The following is a 16,312-nucleotide window of genomic DNA, read 5'->3' on the forward strand; positions in this document are numbered from 1 at the left end:
AAACAACTTCACTCTAAAATGCTACAACAGCTTTACAAACAATAGATAGTATCTCTTCCCACAGTTTTGATTAAACACTTAATGAAAGACACTTTCCTTTTCTTGTGCTCAGCGCTGCCCTTCCAATATCTGTCTCCACCGTGCACACTCATTTGTTAACATCTTGCACTAACCACAGACCACTACTGTTGACTTTAAAGCTGAATATCAGATATTTCTTATTCTAAGTGTAAGAAACAACCTGATTAGATACACAGATTCCTCAGGAATGAAGAGAATGAGAAGCTGATTGCAGGTCATCTCAAGTTATACACCACAGAAACAAAAGCAGTTCCCTTTTTATTTTGTTTTGCATTTTCCTCTGATTTACTCAGCTTTATCAAGAAGGAATGGCATGTTAAGTGTTACCTAATTCACAGACTGAAGACGCTTTCCTTCCCAAGTAACCTTCTGGCATTGGCAGCACTTCTTCTTGGACAATTGACTATGGGATGATTACTTTTAAAAGGAAAAAATAATTAATTAAAATAATAATAATAATAAAAAAAAAAAAAAAAAAAAAAAAAAAAGCACATCTGTAGTGTGCATTAAAGAGTCTGCGAGCCTGATAGGTGATGTTTTAAAATCACTTAGGCAATCTTACGTGTACCAATCTTGCATACCAAAATCAAAAAGCACATGTTTGATTTATCTTACTGCCTTGAATAGAAATGGAAGTTTGTTAAATGCTATTAATAAGCATGCTCTTTCTGCCTGCTACACAAGTTTTGAGTCACTCCGTACACACGGTGGGGGGGGCAAACGGGAAACTTGTCAGGTCTGATTTGCAGAAATGATGGGTTCCTAAGGCAAGCATGATTCAGTAAATTATACGGAGTCTGGCAATTCTGAGAGTTGGGAGCATCTTCTTCAGCTCTTTGTCTACCACTGCATGCAAGAATAGGCACAAATGCCACTTACTAGAATATAAGAAACACATTTTTGTTTACACAGTTGTTATGAAATTCTAAAGCTAAAATCACCACTATTTTTGCAACACTTCTCAAAGCACACTCTTATCTTGATACTTATCAGCATATACAACTTTAAAATGTTTTCTAGTTAGGAGAGAAAGTGTTCTTGCAATAAAACAACATGACTGGATGAAATAAATACATTGTCAAAGAAGTACTTGACTTTGTTGCTGATGCAATGAAATTCTCAGCTGAAATAGTAAGCATTTTATTTCAAGTGTTATGGAGGTGAATGCTTTTCTTTTAACAAAAAGGAAGGAGCAACAGATGCAGGCAGTGAAAAATGCAAATACTAAGCTACAAGGTAGCGTGAGGATGTTTCCCACAATTACGGTAGTTAACAGCATAAATAGCCCTCAGGAAAGTCATCTGGGCTGCTACAAGTATACCACGTTAATTATTGTTCTCGGTATTAAAATTGTCTGTTACCTAAGGGCAGAACAGCAAGCAGAAAAGCCAGCTGCATGCAACCTGCAATAGCAGTAACTTGCCTTTTACCAATGAAAGGTTAGCTATGCTACATGTAACGAGCAGTTCCAACATCTATATGGTTAAACTGCAATTTCTTCCATACTTCTTTTGAAATCAAAGAGATCAGGGAGGAGGATTTCCAACATATACTAGATGAACCCTCTAAAGACAGCAGTTAGCTAAACTGCAGTCAAATAAATAAATAAACCTTGTGGTTTTCAGGCAAAAGTTTGGCAGCAGTTCATTCTTCTGAACCTATAAGCCCAATACGACAGGTTCTCTGAATGACTAGCACCAAGTGTTTCATATATCCAAAGTGCGAGCCAGCTTCCCAAATACTTGTTTCAAAATTGCAACCCTACAGGAAAATAACTACTGCTAGAAGTAATTTATCAATCCTACATGAGACGGAGATCATCTAGGAGAAAAGAATGCAACACAGAAACATTCAGAACAGATTTTTTCCTGTGGTTTTGAAACAAATTAGCTGTCAGTGATTTGTAGGATAACAAGAAATACTGACTAATTAAAAATACTAAAGTATGTGAGCATGATTTCTAGAAAAAATCATGCCAATAATTTACTGGCTAGTTAGCTCCTTTCATTCTGCCAGCAATGGACAGTTCTAGAAATTAAGAAGAAATGGTGTAGACCTATTAATTTATCATTTTGTTCATTACAAATCAGTGACAGATGACTGTGCCAATGTTACAGAATAACATTCATTAATAATCAGCACTCACAGCTAAGAAACATATGTTCAAGCTTTTCAAGCCACTAGATGCATATTGTATGTGTTAAGAAATGGCAAATTATGTCTTACGGATAGTAGTTGTGGCTATATGCCTTTTTTATTTATTTGTTTTTAAAGCCAAGAGTGAAAATTGGGACTTTGAGATTTGAGGTACCATTGAGCCTACAGAAAGACAGGAAACTGTTCCTCACAGCAGTATTTCCATGACCTGCTGCTATACATTTTGAAAACAAAATCCAAAAGCCAGAATCAAGACAGCTTTCAGAGCATGCTTGGGCATCTACTTCCATGGGAGCAGAGACATTCTAGGACTTACTGTAAAGGCTAAATAATTTAGTCCTTAAATCAAAAATGAGACAGAAAAATTCCTATGAGTTCTCTCTGAGTACAAATGCTCTCTGTTCAGATGTAGTACCCAACACCAGTCTTTTTTTCTACTTATGATCCTTTGATCTAAGCTTTTAAGATGTTATGTTTTGTATTTCTTTTAGGAAGCAATAAAATTGTCCACTATATACTCTATTTTTCTTACACTGAAAGAGACAAAACATTTTTGGATGAGATTTTTACTTCGGCATTCAACTTTAACTGCCAGGCTCTAACAACAGCAACATGTACAAACGAAGTGATTATTGCCTTTATTAAGTCAGTTTTTAAAACCACACATGGAATGAGAGAGATCACATGGCATGTGTGGGATAACCAGGGGATGAGGACTTGCCAGTATGGGTTCACAAAGGGCAGGTCCTGCTTGACCAACCCAATCTCCTTCTATGATCTAGTGACCTGCCTGGTGGATGAGGGAAAGGCTGTTGATGTGGTCTACCTTGACTTCAGCAAAGCCTTTGACACTGTGCCTCACAGTATTCTCCTGCAGAAGTTGGCAGCCCGTGGCTTGGACAGGTACACTCTTGGCTGGGTAAAGAACAGGCTGGAGGGCCAGACCAACTCTGGTGAATGGAGCTAAACTCAGCTGGCAACTGGTCACAAGTGGTGCTCCCTGGAAGTCAGCATTTGAGCCTGTCCTGTTCAGTATCTGTATTGACAACCTTGACCAGGGGATTGAATGCACCCTCGGTATGTCTGCAAATGACACCAAGTTTGCTGGAACAATTGATCTATCTCAGGGTAGGAATGCCCTTCACAAGGATCTGGACAGGCTGGATTGCTGGACTAAGGGCAATGGGATGAAGTTCAAAAAAAGCAAGTGCTAGATCCTATACGTTATCTACAACAATGCCAGGAAACACTACAAGCTCGGGGCAGAGTGACTGGAAGATTGTGTGGAAGACATGGACCTGAGAGTGATGGTCAGCGCTCAACTAACATGAGCCAGCATTGTGCCCAGATGGCCAAGAAGACCAGTGGCATCCTGCCTTGTAACTGAAACAGTGTGGTCAGCAGGAGCAGGGAAGTGACTGCCCCCTTGTACTCAGCACTGGTGAGGCTGTACTTTGAACACTGTGCTCAGTTTTGGGCTCCTCACCACAAGAAAGACAACAAGGCCCTTGAGTGTGTCCAGAGAAAGGCTACGATACTGTGAAGTGCTTGGAGCAAAAGTCTTATGAGAAGCAGCTGAGGGAACTGGAACTGTTAATCTGGAGAAGAGGAGGATGAGGGGAGGCCTTATTGCTCTCTACAACTCCCTGAAATGAGGATGTGGTGTGGTGGGGTTGGCCTCTTCTCCTGCGTAACTTGTGACAGGACAAGAGGGAATGATCTCAAGTTGTTGCAGGTAAGATTCAGGATGGATATTAGGAAAAATTTCTTTTCTGAAAGTGGTCAGGTGGTGGAATGAGCTGCACAAGGAGGTGGTTAAGTCACCATCCCTGGAGGTGTTCAAAAATCATTTAGATGAGGGAGACTGTTTAGCGGGGAAATACTGGAAATAGTTGTACAGTTGGACTAGATGATCTTGGGGGTCTTTTCCAACCTCGATGATTTTATGGTTCTACAGAGTATCTCATCTAATTTTGGCCTGCACCAGGACAAGGAATATGCTGACAAACTAACAAACACATGGAGGGAAGCCCTCGAGACAGTCAGAGCTAGAGTTCAAAGCTCTTTGAAAAGAAGCCACAGGACAAGTGCTCAATTCACACCAGAGACAAGACAGCTTTGAGGTACCTCATAGCAATCTCACAACACCAATGGGAAGGATGATGGAGCCAGGCACTTTGCTAAGGAACATACTGAGAAGCTGTGATCATAAAGTCAAGAGGCTATGAGACTATAAGGAGGAAAAGGAAAAACAAAAAACAAACAAACAAACAAACAAACAAAAAAGATAAAAATTAAGCACTGGAACACTGGAAGAGGTTGTACACTTCCACTCTCCAGGATTTTCAGCACCCAAAAAGAAAAAGGCCTGAGCAGCCAGGTTTAAATTCACTGTTGTCCCTGCATTAAGCAGAAGGTTGAAGAAGAGACCTTACATTGTTCCTTCCTGCCTGAAAAGCTCTAGAATACTGTGAAGAGGGAGACAAAGAGACAGAGCAGAACCTATCTGATAATCATCACAGAAACCTTGCATAGGGAGTAGCCAATTTCAAGCGCTTCAGAAAAATGTGTTTGAAACCCACAACGAGTAACTAAGGAATTACTTGCCCTGCAGGAGAATATTATCCTAACTCCTCAGAACAAAAGCTGGTTTTAGTGACATAACTTGCTCATTCTTTACTATTTTAAACAACTAGTATATTCTTATTTCAGTGTACTTTGACAATGATAAATGTGCTAACCATGCAGGCAGGATACTCTGGTAATAAGTTTTTGTTTGTTGTTTTTTTTTTTCCTTTCTGCTTGCAATATTGTGTAGTGTTGGAATACTCCCATCACATTTATGTTTCAAGGGCAACAGGAAAACAGCTTCCTCCACAGAGGAAAGAAGCAAATGGAATTCCCCCAAATATAGTAACTGGGGATAGAGCTATCAGGAAATAACCAGATCTCTCCCTTCTGCACTTCTAGCAATCCAAACTGCTTCATCCTCTGGGGCACACCAATGACACATTGGAGTTTCTGATATTTCTTTCCTTCAGCCAACACAGCTGCCTATTTGCATGAAACAAGATTCACACATCACCTCTTCTCTGCATTTTAACACGTACTTCTTTATAGTAAAGAATAAATTGTTAAATGATTAGGCCAACAATCACTTCTAGACCCTGAAGATGGAACAGTGGGGCTCTCTTATGCTCCTTAGTAAGTCTGCATGCTACAATAGATATATAGTAGGTATCAAGAGTGGCTTATTACTGTTTCCAGAAGTTGACAATAGTTTATTATTATTTCATCTAAGGCTATTGTATATTCAAGGAATTTCTGTATAAAATCGCAATAGCATGATAAAACACTATGGTCTGCTAAAACATACACAAAAACTGTGTTTACCTTTGCAAGAAATTAATGAGAAACACTTATAGAGGTCTTTGACCAACTATGACCAACCACTGCATTTGCAGATGGCAACAAAAAGCTGTGAGAAAGTTTTTGATGTTTATGCCCACTAATGCGCATAACAATTGAGTTTGTTGATTCAGTTCAATGAGAATAAATGGATGACAAACTGAACAATACAGAAGGGTATTTTAAGATGCATCGTGTCACTAGAATTTTATATGTACACCTCAGAGCATACACATAGACACTCTGTTTCAAGATCAAACAAATCAAAAGATCGGAAAGTGGAAGGAAGTTGTACTGGGTCAAGAAACTGTAAAATAGGATCTGTTTTCTCCAATGTGGGACCTCTTCCATGACAAAAGCATCCCTTGCAGAAAAGTGAAGGAGAATAAATCTCTCTGATCACTAACCCTTATAAAAATTACAGAGCCCACAGTTAAAAGGAACCAGCCATCAAACAAGGAGATGAAGTCAATTATTGGATTCAATTTGAAAGGAACTGGGAACAAACTTTAGGTTTGTGTGGTGCAGAGTAAATACGGTTTGTGTTGCTGACTAGGCTTTTTTCAACCCCAATTCATCATGTTTTCTGTGCTTTAGCTTGGGGAATATGAAGGTTGCATAGCTGTCAGCTGAGACTTATGGTCTGCCACTCTAACAAGCAAAGCCAGACTGGCATAAAGAAAGGCTTCCAAACACACACCAGGGAAATGAAAAGCCCTGTCCAGGCAGCATGAAGGGAAATATGCTTTTATAGTAATATGGACACGAAAAATACTGCCCAATAAATTCCAAAGGTCCTGATCAACATATCACACCATAAGAAAAAGAAGTTAAGAAAAAGAAAGATTTGTCACACTAGGAAAGAAGCAGAAGTTCACTTATTATAGAAGGAAAGCACAAAGGCTTCCCCCAGTCAGCAAATGTATGAATACGGTTAATAAAATGCCTTTAAAATTGCATAAAAGGATTTTTGTTCTGCTTGTTAGAAAGGGAAAGTGGATCAGACTGCAGAAGAAAATCACCAACAGAGTCAGAGAAAACGTGACATCAGACCTATACAGAGGTTTATAAGAAGAAACAGTGAAAAGAAGGAGCTATAGAGATTAGAGTTTTGCCAGTTAAAAAGCTATTTTCCACAATGTGCAGTACTGCACTGGATTGTGGGTTTTTTTGTTGTTGTTTTGCTTAATTTGACAGTGAAATGTTAGAAGTGCTATATTTGACTTTAACCAGAAACTTTGTTTTCAAGAACACAGCAATAGTACTTTATCCAAAGCATCTTTAAAGAGTTTAACGATTTTCCTTTTCTTCAGTTTAGAGAAAATAAGCTATGGAGGTGGCACTTATGTATTTACAAGGCACTATACTGCAAATACACACACCTAGCACTAAGCTAACAAATAAGAGACATAGATCATGCTTCACAGAGCTTGGTTATTCTAAGTTAAGTAGTAATTCAATGCATTACATGCCTAGAGAAGAAAAGAAGGAGAAGAAAAGAATCAAAAACTTCATGCAACTTCTCAGGCTGATGGCACAGGAGAATCCTTTAACACAGAGCACTTTAACTGAAAGGAAACCAGCATTTAGAGGTGAGGAATTTCTACACAGATAAGTAGAATTTTTGCCCTCAAAGAAAATGTCCATGTAATCAGTGGCTCATGCAAAAGCATGGAAAGGAAACCTAAACTTGCACTTCCAGCATAAAGAACACTCCTCCTAAAAGATGCCTTGCAATACCCATGTCCTGGAAGTGATTTGGTCTCTGACAAAGCTTCAAAATGTGATGGTTTTCAGGCTGTTGTCTTGTAGAAGTGGTTGTAAGTATCTGTGTTACAAAAATGCAGCTTTAAGGAATACTAACACAACAGGTTTCCCAATTCTAGGCACTGAGAGAAGGATGAGTGAGTAGAAATATATTTCAGCAATTGCAGAGCAGCTACAAATGTTGTCTAACAATAGCCAACAGAATGACAACATGACCTAATATTTATTTATGGCTATGAAAGTTTTCTACATAAATCAGGATTTATGGAAGACAAATTTCTCTCACTTGCCTTTGGCTTATGTATCAATCTATTCTCAGCAGTTAGGAAACTGCCCTACTGGAAGATGTCATAAAAAGTCATGAGAATAACAAGGGAGAAAAAACACAACACACCGAACAGGTGCAGCCACTATGCAAACATGCTTCATATCCCAAACATTTTCTAATTTATGACAGTGTATTGAAAAGAAATTCAAAGTAAATGTCACTGTATTTGATTGCTAAAGGTTAGCAGGTGATTTGCCATACAATACTAGTGACACCAACAGTATAATCAGCATTACTTTTTACAATGGGAGATTTATACATTCTTTTTTCACTGATTAGTCCTTTCTTAGCCTTTCAGCTTCTTCCTGCATTTGACATAAGCTCCATCAAAATTTAAGGCTAAACTTACACTTGTATCTTGGATTGCATGACTGCCAGCATGAGGCATTTGACAAAATTGATTTCACATAGTATCCAAGATCTCATTTCTCTAATAACATGTCTTCACCAAAACCAACCCTCAGCACACAGTTTGTTGAATGGTATAAGTATGGCTAGGGATGAGACAGCTCTTGTTTAGCACCTCTTAACTGAAGTGGAATTTGTGTATCCCTCAGCAAAGTGAGAATCCTGCACAAGCATCCTTATCAGTTAGAGAAATAGTTTGCAGTCTCCTCTGTGACATCTGAACAAGGGGCAAAACTGACCCTTACTCCAAGACCACTTAAGCATTTCACTTTTAAGTTATGGTTCTGTAAAGCTACAATAACAAATTACTGTCTTGGAAACAGCATGTAATGTCTGCAGTCCTGTGCTTTATAATATTTTGCCAGAAGGGGAATGATTGGTGTATCACTCACAAACACACAGACTCGCTTCTTTAAGCTTTACTTCATTTCCAAGAAGAGCCTCCAAACTGCAGATTGCATGAATGAGCTCAGACAAGTGATGCTACGCTGTGCCGTCTGATCACTCCAATTGTAGAAGCGGCCTGTCCCAGATCTCTGTATTTGCGGGGGTGATTTTAATGCAATCCTCATCTCTTTCTCTTCAAAACTGGACAACTGATAGGAAACTCAGAGCTGTTAATTTCTACAGTTAATCTTAACGGTTGATTTTATGCCTTGTAAATGTTATTCTAAAGTGTTAGAGTAAACAGAACACTAGACTGTTGTTGATTTAAGTGATTATACATACTTTTTCCCATCCAAAGGATTATTTACTGAGGCAACAAAGTGAAAACGAATTCAAGAGTATTCCTTTCTATTTGCAGCAGAGTTCACCCACAATATTCATTGCTACAGGATATCATCAAAGCTAACATCACAGCTCAGAATTAATGAAACATAAGAAATCAAGATACAGAATAGCAACCTTTACGTGACATTCGGGTTTTACTACTGCCTACTCAGGACAGGAAATGGACAGGTAAGACTCAGACAAAGTCCATTAATTCAACCACATCCTGAGCATAATGCATCAAAGGGTACACTCCAAAATAAAGATATTGTATAACTCAACTCTTAGGCTTTTTCTTCTAAATATTCACAATTTTAGCTGGCTCATCTGGCAAAGCAACCCCCACCATGCCAGTTCCTCTCAGGACAAGAATCAGTAGACTCTGCCCATCACATTTCTGCCACCAACACGTGAATGATTTCTGAAAACTTCTTATCTGCATGCTGCTGGATTCTGCCCTGCTTAGCTTCAGAGATCCATTGGGATGACAGCATGAGGAGCTGTGACCACCACAAAAGTAATGCTGCAGATAACTGTTTTACCCTACAAAATAGATAGGAGACAACTGAGCTACAAATATTTTTTGATCTGCTACAGCACAGGAAGAAAATAATGCTACGCATCCTTTTAGTAGCTTAGCAAAGTCATACTTAGAGTATCTTTGAACCACCTGAAGATATAATTAAGGCTTAAATAATCTATGTGGCTACATGGGCTTTTTTCTTCATTAACACTTGCTGACACAGCTCTCCACGATAGGAAACCTGTTTCAAACAGGCTTTTTCTTGCAGTTCCGGAGTCCAGTAGAGAAAAATCATTCTTGGTATCCCTCATATGAAAGGTTATCTTCAAAACTTCAAAGCTTCAAAAAGCTCCAAATTCTCTAGGACTATCACAGCAGTGTGGAAAAAGAGATGAAGAGAAGCTGGAGCATGAGCATCCAGCTGTTCTGCATGCATGTGCAAATGGCTTTACTGCTAAGGACTGCAACCTCTGAAGACCCTCCCAGACACCAGCTCACAAAATGCTCTCTCTTGCCTTCCCACAGTTGCTACAGAAGCACTAGCTGGACTGAAGCCAGCCTCCTTTGCCAACATTTGCAGCAACTCCAACCAACACCTTGGTAGAGATGTACCATGCAAAGATCTTAGTGCTTTGGTGGTTACCTGTCACATTTTCAGACTTAAAGCAAAGAAGCACAAGTGCAATAAAAGGGCTGTTTTGATACCTCAAAAAAAATTACCCCCAAAATGAGCTTTCTGCTCCCAAAATAGATTCAATTCTATCGCTTCGTTCTATGTTTTGACTGACATAAGAACCAGACCCTGGCTTAGTTTCGTACCTGTGGTTCTAGTGACAGAGAAGGAACGTGACACACAGCCTGATTTGCAGATGACACACATGAGCTCCAGCATAACAATAAATCATAGACTCTTTTCATTGGAAGGCATTACTAAAGGCCATCTAATCCAACTGCCCTGCAATGAACAAGGACACCTAAAGCAAGATCAGGTTGCTTAGAGACCCTCCCTCCAAGCCTTGCCTAATGGGTAGTACTACTTGGTAGTAATGATGATAGGAGGACAGATGGACTGGATGATCTTGTAGGTCCTTTCCAACTCTGTGACTTCATGATTCTAAAGGGTTGGTGTGCTCTCTCCCCAGACCCTGCAGTCACCAGGGAAGATGCTTGCTCTCTCTGAGAAACTCCAGAATCAACAGCCTCCCATTGGTTCCTATGCCAAGGTTCAACACCGTAAAAAAGACACCCACCCAGCAGACCCCAAGTGGAGCAAATCTGTAGCTCTGTAAGTATTTCATCTTAACAATTATGTGCATTCAAGCCACTTAACAGAATTGTTAGGATAAATAAGTACAGGTGGTAAGAACTTAAGGGTAGGTGTTTCATCCCCATTTTCTGTGAGATGTATCTTCAGAGAGCTTTCCCTGCCTACATGCCAGATCATGGTGCTCACAGTCACCCTGAGATGGCTGCAGAGAGCAGCCAGAGCATAGAGCAGACAGATGCTGCCTCCCCATTCTCCCCAGAACACTTCTGTTTGGATTTTAATTGACCTAAAATGGAAGCCAATGAGATTTTAATGACACTTGTTTTTTGTGCACAAGAAAACCTAAGCCCATGCCTACCAGCCTGGAAAATACTGTTCCTGCAAAGTTGCATAAATTTTTTCCCCTTGACACCTTTCACCTGCTCCTACTGAACTAGGTAAACATCAAAACTTCCCTTCATAAAAGAAGCCAGATGCATCTCTAAAACACTTGAAGAGGGGAAGGAAACCTAACAGCCATTTTAGGATCCCTCATGCAAACTGGCATTTACATTTATCAGGGTTTTTTTAGCCTGCTACCCATTAAGTGCTTCCTAGACTTTTTGTTGATGTAACCAACATTTTTATGAGTGTTCTGGGACAGCAGTAGGGTTTTAAAATGTAACAGGAAGTCTATGTGAATCTCTCTCATGCTGTTCTCTATCATTCTTCTCAGAACACCATAATAAATATTCTCCACTATAACAACACAGATCAGTTTGGTCTTCCTTTGCCCTTTTTTCAGAAGCTGGACAGTTTTAAAGAGTAACAAGCAGCACATTTGCAGCCCAGGAGAAGTTCATTTGAATATTAAAAATACATCAGCATCTTTTGATGCTTGTGTATACACATGCATGCACCCACATATACCGCCACATACAATGTCACTGCTCAGATTTTCCTCCAGTCTGAGTGGTCCTGCATTACAACCTGCTTTGTCATCACCATGGTGTAACATCACCTGTATGAGCTGACACACAGAAACCACACCGTTGCCTGTAAACTGCTACACCATGTCCTATTGTAGAGGCATTTTTAAACAGCTGCCTCCAGGCACTCAAAAAATAATAGAGCATGACACAGTTCACTGCCTCCAAGATCTTACTTTAATGTTACATAGTTGTCCAACAGTTACTTGTTCTGTAGGAAAAAAAAAGTGCATAATAACTCAAAGCACCAAAGCATACACGGAGGTGCTGCTTTCTGAAATACTCTTTAAAACACATAATTTAAGCAGCACTTGAGTTCCTGCTAATGAAACAACATAGGTATTTCCCCTCCAAAGTTTCCACCTGTGCTTGTTAATTTAAGCAGAAAAGCCAAAGAGCAAGGGCAGAATCAACACCTGGATCCCACTGGCTGTGCTCAGGCCAATCCATCAACTGAATTTGTGAATACTGTCTATGTTTACAAAAATTCAACATAATATACTGTTGATGTCCTGAAGAGATGACCGTTCTGATTCATCCAATATCTGTCCGATGAATCACACTCATTGAAAGGAGAACTAAAAGCAATTCCACCATCTACCAGGAGTTTGGAGACGTGGCTTGAACAAGTGGAAACTTCCAACTAAGAGCTGAACTTTGTCACCCACAAAAACTCTTTGAGGTATTTTCTTCCAACCTTCCGCCACTTACCAAACACAAATACCTGTGCTCACCCCCTAACAACAAACAAAAGAAATCCACAAACAAAGAAGGCAGCGCTCCCAAAGCTCCTACAGTTCTTACCTCATCTTGGTCAAAATTCAAAAGTTCAGAGAGCAAATGCAGCTTCTGGGAAGTGCCTGGGCTGGAGCTGGCTTCCCAAAGCCAATCTGGGGATAAGGTGCAATTCAGCAGTCAGAAACCAGGGGAAGCTTTTTTCCAGCATTTTTTCTTCCTGTTCACCATCTGAAAACACTAATATTTTCCTTAAAACAAAACTAATGAATTGTGCATGAAAGAAAACAATTGGAGACAGAATAATTAAAAATTGTTATCAAGTGATGTAAACCACAACGTTGTGGTTCGAGTCTTTACGAATCAAGAAAAGCAATTAGGGAAAGATGGTTTGGATGTCTGAGTTCAGACAGAGACAAACAACGTTTTGCACATTCGAAGTTCATATGAGCAACAAAGAAACTCCAGGCTTATGTTAAGACTCAAGCCTTAAATAAATAAAATAAAAACTTACAAATAAAAACTTAATAGAAAAACTTAACCAAACTCTTCCCACCACGGCTGCCAAAAGCCCTTTGGCCCCTGTCCCCCCAATTTGTCATTTGTTTGTTCAGCATTGTATTACTGCGATACAGGGGCATATCACATTGCATTAATCTCACTAAAAACAAGCACAGAAACAAATCTCTGTCTTATTACAGAGCACAGAACTTGATTTGCAAGGAAGTTTCGTGTTCCCATCAGCTGTTTTTCAAGCACTAGGTCTGCATCAGACTGAGCATAACATTCTGTAGTGAAAATAAGAGGATGGTGAATTAGCCCTGAAGCCAGAAGGGGACAAGCAGTGAAAGTTGTCCATTTTGGACATTTTATATCTCTTGTCTTCAGCAGCCCCCCCAGACACTTTGCTCTGAGCTGTAAGTGAACACACTGAGGGTTCCCTGCACAAGGTGACATTCTTCAGCACTTCAGATCTGATCCCAAAACACTCTTATAATAAACTGTCTACTCCCAAGTATGTGCTGGTTTTCAAAGTTTGGAAAGTATTCCATACCAGCAAAGGTGACATGCTTTATTTTAAAAGTAAATCAAGTTGAATACTGAAGTATTAAGGAATTAAAGCATTAACCATTTTTTTAAGTATTTAAGGACTCATATTTCATCTTGGCAGATGTGTTATTTTTAATGAGTGCGCCCCAGCCACCATTCCCCTCCACACACATCCTTGGGGCTCTCCAGCCCAGTTAGAAACGGAACAGCAAACCCTACCCCAATGAGAGACTGCAGCCATTTATCATTTTAAATCACAGCCACATGGACCCCAAACACAATGAAAAGCTTCGCATTTCCCCCTCCTGGCACAGCTGCATGCACTCAGTGCCCAGACAGGGGCAGGAGACATGAGGCATCGTGGCTCAGTGAGTCCTGGTGGCAGCCGTTCAGCTCCGGATGTAACCTCACCTTAAGAAGTACAAATAACCATCAATGTGATATATTGAACTCTAAAGAGCCTTTTTCCAGAAGCCCATGAAGCACTTCCTTGAAGCTTTGGGAAGAGCTGTCTGTTGGCTCAGGGCCGCTCAGGTGAGGGCAGAGCAGAGCGGTGCGGAAAACAGGGCCAGGCCTCAGCCCAGCGAGCAACCTGCTGTAGGGCGGTCATGGGGTGAGGACACAGCACCTACAGGCACTGCACACTGAGGTGCATGGGAGAAGCTGGTGTCCTGTCACTAATTCCTCTCCCAAGTCCGGCTGAACAAGGTCACTGGGTCCAAAAGCTCTGCAGAGGAATTTCTTTTCATACTCAAGATGGTATGTAAACCTTGAGGGTTTACACTTCGATTAATCTTCCGATGAAGATTTATGACCATATGCAATTTCTGACATCGGTTCTCAGCAGTGGAGGCATTACTGCAATGCGAAAGTACCTCTGCATGACTGAGCATCAGGAGTCAGGACTGCAAAACCTTTTTATCCAAACTTCTTGTGATACAGAAAGAGCAGTGAGAGCCAACACACATGTGAGTGCCCAACAAAGTAACTCCTCCACTACTGCAAAACCACAGCTAGATACCACAGTGTCAGGAGACACCAACAAAACCCACCTCAACACAATTCATTTTTTAGCATCTTTCCCTCTCCCTGCATGGTTTTCCACAGCATTCCCACCCATAGCCCAGCCACCTCCTGCTTGATTAAGGAAAACACAGATGAGCCCTGATGAGTCTCAATCACAGGGTGTCCTACACCCTGCTGGGAGACCGCCTGGCACCACCATTCTGCAACCTTGAGAGCACCCTATTGCCTGCCCCATCCACCACCCAGCACACCGGCCACCGAGACACTGACCCATAAGCGTGGGGATGGTCACACAGCAGGCAGGGGCCCCTCACCTGCTGCCAGCAGTCCATGGATTCATTACTCCTCTAGCAGTGCTGGTGGCCACAGAGCCACCTTCGGAAGGGGCAGCGGGTGCTAATAGTTGAGGGAGATGCTGGGGTCGCGGGGCTCCTCGAGGGCAGAGCTGTGTGCTCCGGGGCCGCTCGCTGCCCACCAGCACAGGGTGAGCCGCAGCCGGCGCTGGAGTGCGGCCCTCGGACTGTACGCACGGCTTCGGCTCTTCCCGACCGCGGCCCCCGCCCGCCCCCGAGGGCCCACCGGGCTCCACAGCGCGGTCCCGCCGAGCGGCCGCCCCGCTTTCTTTCTTCTAAGCTTCGCTTTGAATAAAACTCGGAGAGCAGGGAGCAACGTGAACGCGTTCAACCATGGCTGGGCACCGCGGTTCTACGTCCAAAAATAATTCCTGCTTTGGATGGCTGCCTGCTAAAGTAACGAGGTTTAATAAACTGAAATTTCTCTGTCTCTTTCTCAAAAAGTAATAAATAAATAAGTACAAGATAAAAAAAGGGAAACAGAAAAAAAAAAAAAAAAAAAAAAAAAAAAAAAGAAAAGAAAAAGAAAAAAAGGAAAAAAAGGAAAAGAAAGGGAAAAAAAGAAAAGAAAAAGGAAAAAGAAAAAAGAAATCCTCCTGAAAAGCTCCGTAAATCAAAGAAGTGCTCCGTGCTTTCCCGGGTTGCTGCGCGCAGCCGGGACGCCCCGCACCGCTCCCACGCCGGGGCACGGCAGCCTGCGGGGATTTTCCCGAGCGGAGGAGCCCCGGCGGCGAGAACGGACGGTAATGACAGCGTCGCGATAAGGCATAACGAGAGAGGTTAAGAAATAGGGGGAAGAAGCGAAGTCGAAAGTTTGTCTGGAAAAAGAAGTGCGGGGGCAGCCGTGTGGAAGGGAGCATCCCGGCGGGGCGGAGGGACGTACCGGCAGCCAGGCACACGGGCAGCAGCAGCCTGAAGGTGAGCCCGCACAGCACCTCGGTGGCCATCGCGCCGGGGCAGGACGTCGGCCGGGCGGCCGCAGAGCCGTCCCTATGTGCGCTCCTCTAGGGCCGGCCGTGCGCGGAGCCGCCGCGGCGGCGGAGCATCGCCCGTCCCCGCCTCAGCCGCCTCCCGCCTCCCGCCGCATCCCGCGGCAGCGCCGCGCCGCACCCGGCCCGGGCCACGCACACACCCGCCCCCTCGGGGCTCCGCGCCCGCCTCCCGCTGCCCTCCTCCTCCTCCTCCTTCTCCTCCTTCTGCTCTCCGTCGCGTTCAACGGAACCAGCCCCCACCTCGATACTCCGTAGAGCTTGGGATCCGTCCTCAGTGCTCCTCCTGGGGGTTCTCCTTCTCCTTTCGTGACATTTCGTTCTCTTTTTTCCCTCCTTCTTTCACTTTTTTTTTCCTTTCTTTCTCTCTTTTAACTTTGCCTGCTTCTCGCCCCAGGCTTCATCAGCCCAGCTGGCCGCACAAGAAAACTGCCACCTGGAACAACAAAATAAAATCTGAGGTCGCTGGGAATGAACTGGG

General features: G+C 42.2%; 1 protein-coding gene across 1 annotated transcript in view; it reads right to left on the minus strand.

The window, feature by feature from the left end:
• PIEZO2 (piezo type mechanosensitive ion channel component 2) overlaps positions 1-15,894 on the minus strand; it is a 283,067-nt gene extending 267,173 nt beyond the window's left edge. Inside the window, exon 1 of the mRNA XM_072330043.1 lies at positions 15,726-15,894. Coding sequence (XP_072186144.1) covers positions 15,726-15,789 — 64 coding nt within the window. The 5' untranslated portion in view covers positions 15,790-15,894. The remainder of the gene's footprint in view (positions 1-15,725) is intronic.
• Positions 15,895-16,312: the final 418 nt, after the last annotated feature.

The sequence above is a fragment of the Excalfactoria chinensis genome, chromosome 2 (genome assembly GCF_039878825.1).
Source record: "Excalfactoria chinensis isolate bCotChi1 chromosome 2, bCotChi1.hap2, whole genome shotgun sequence".
Taxonomy (NCBI): Eukaryota; Metazoa; Chordata; class Aves; order Galliformes; family Phasianidae; genus Excalfactoria; species Excalfactoria chinensis.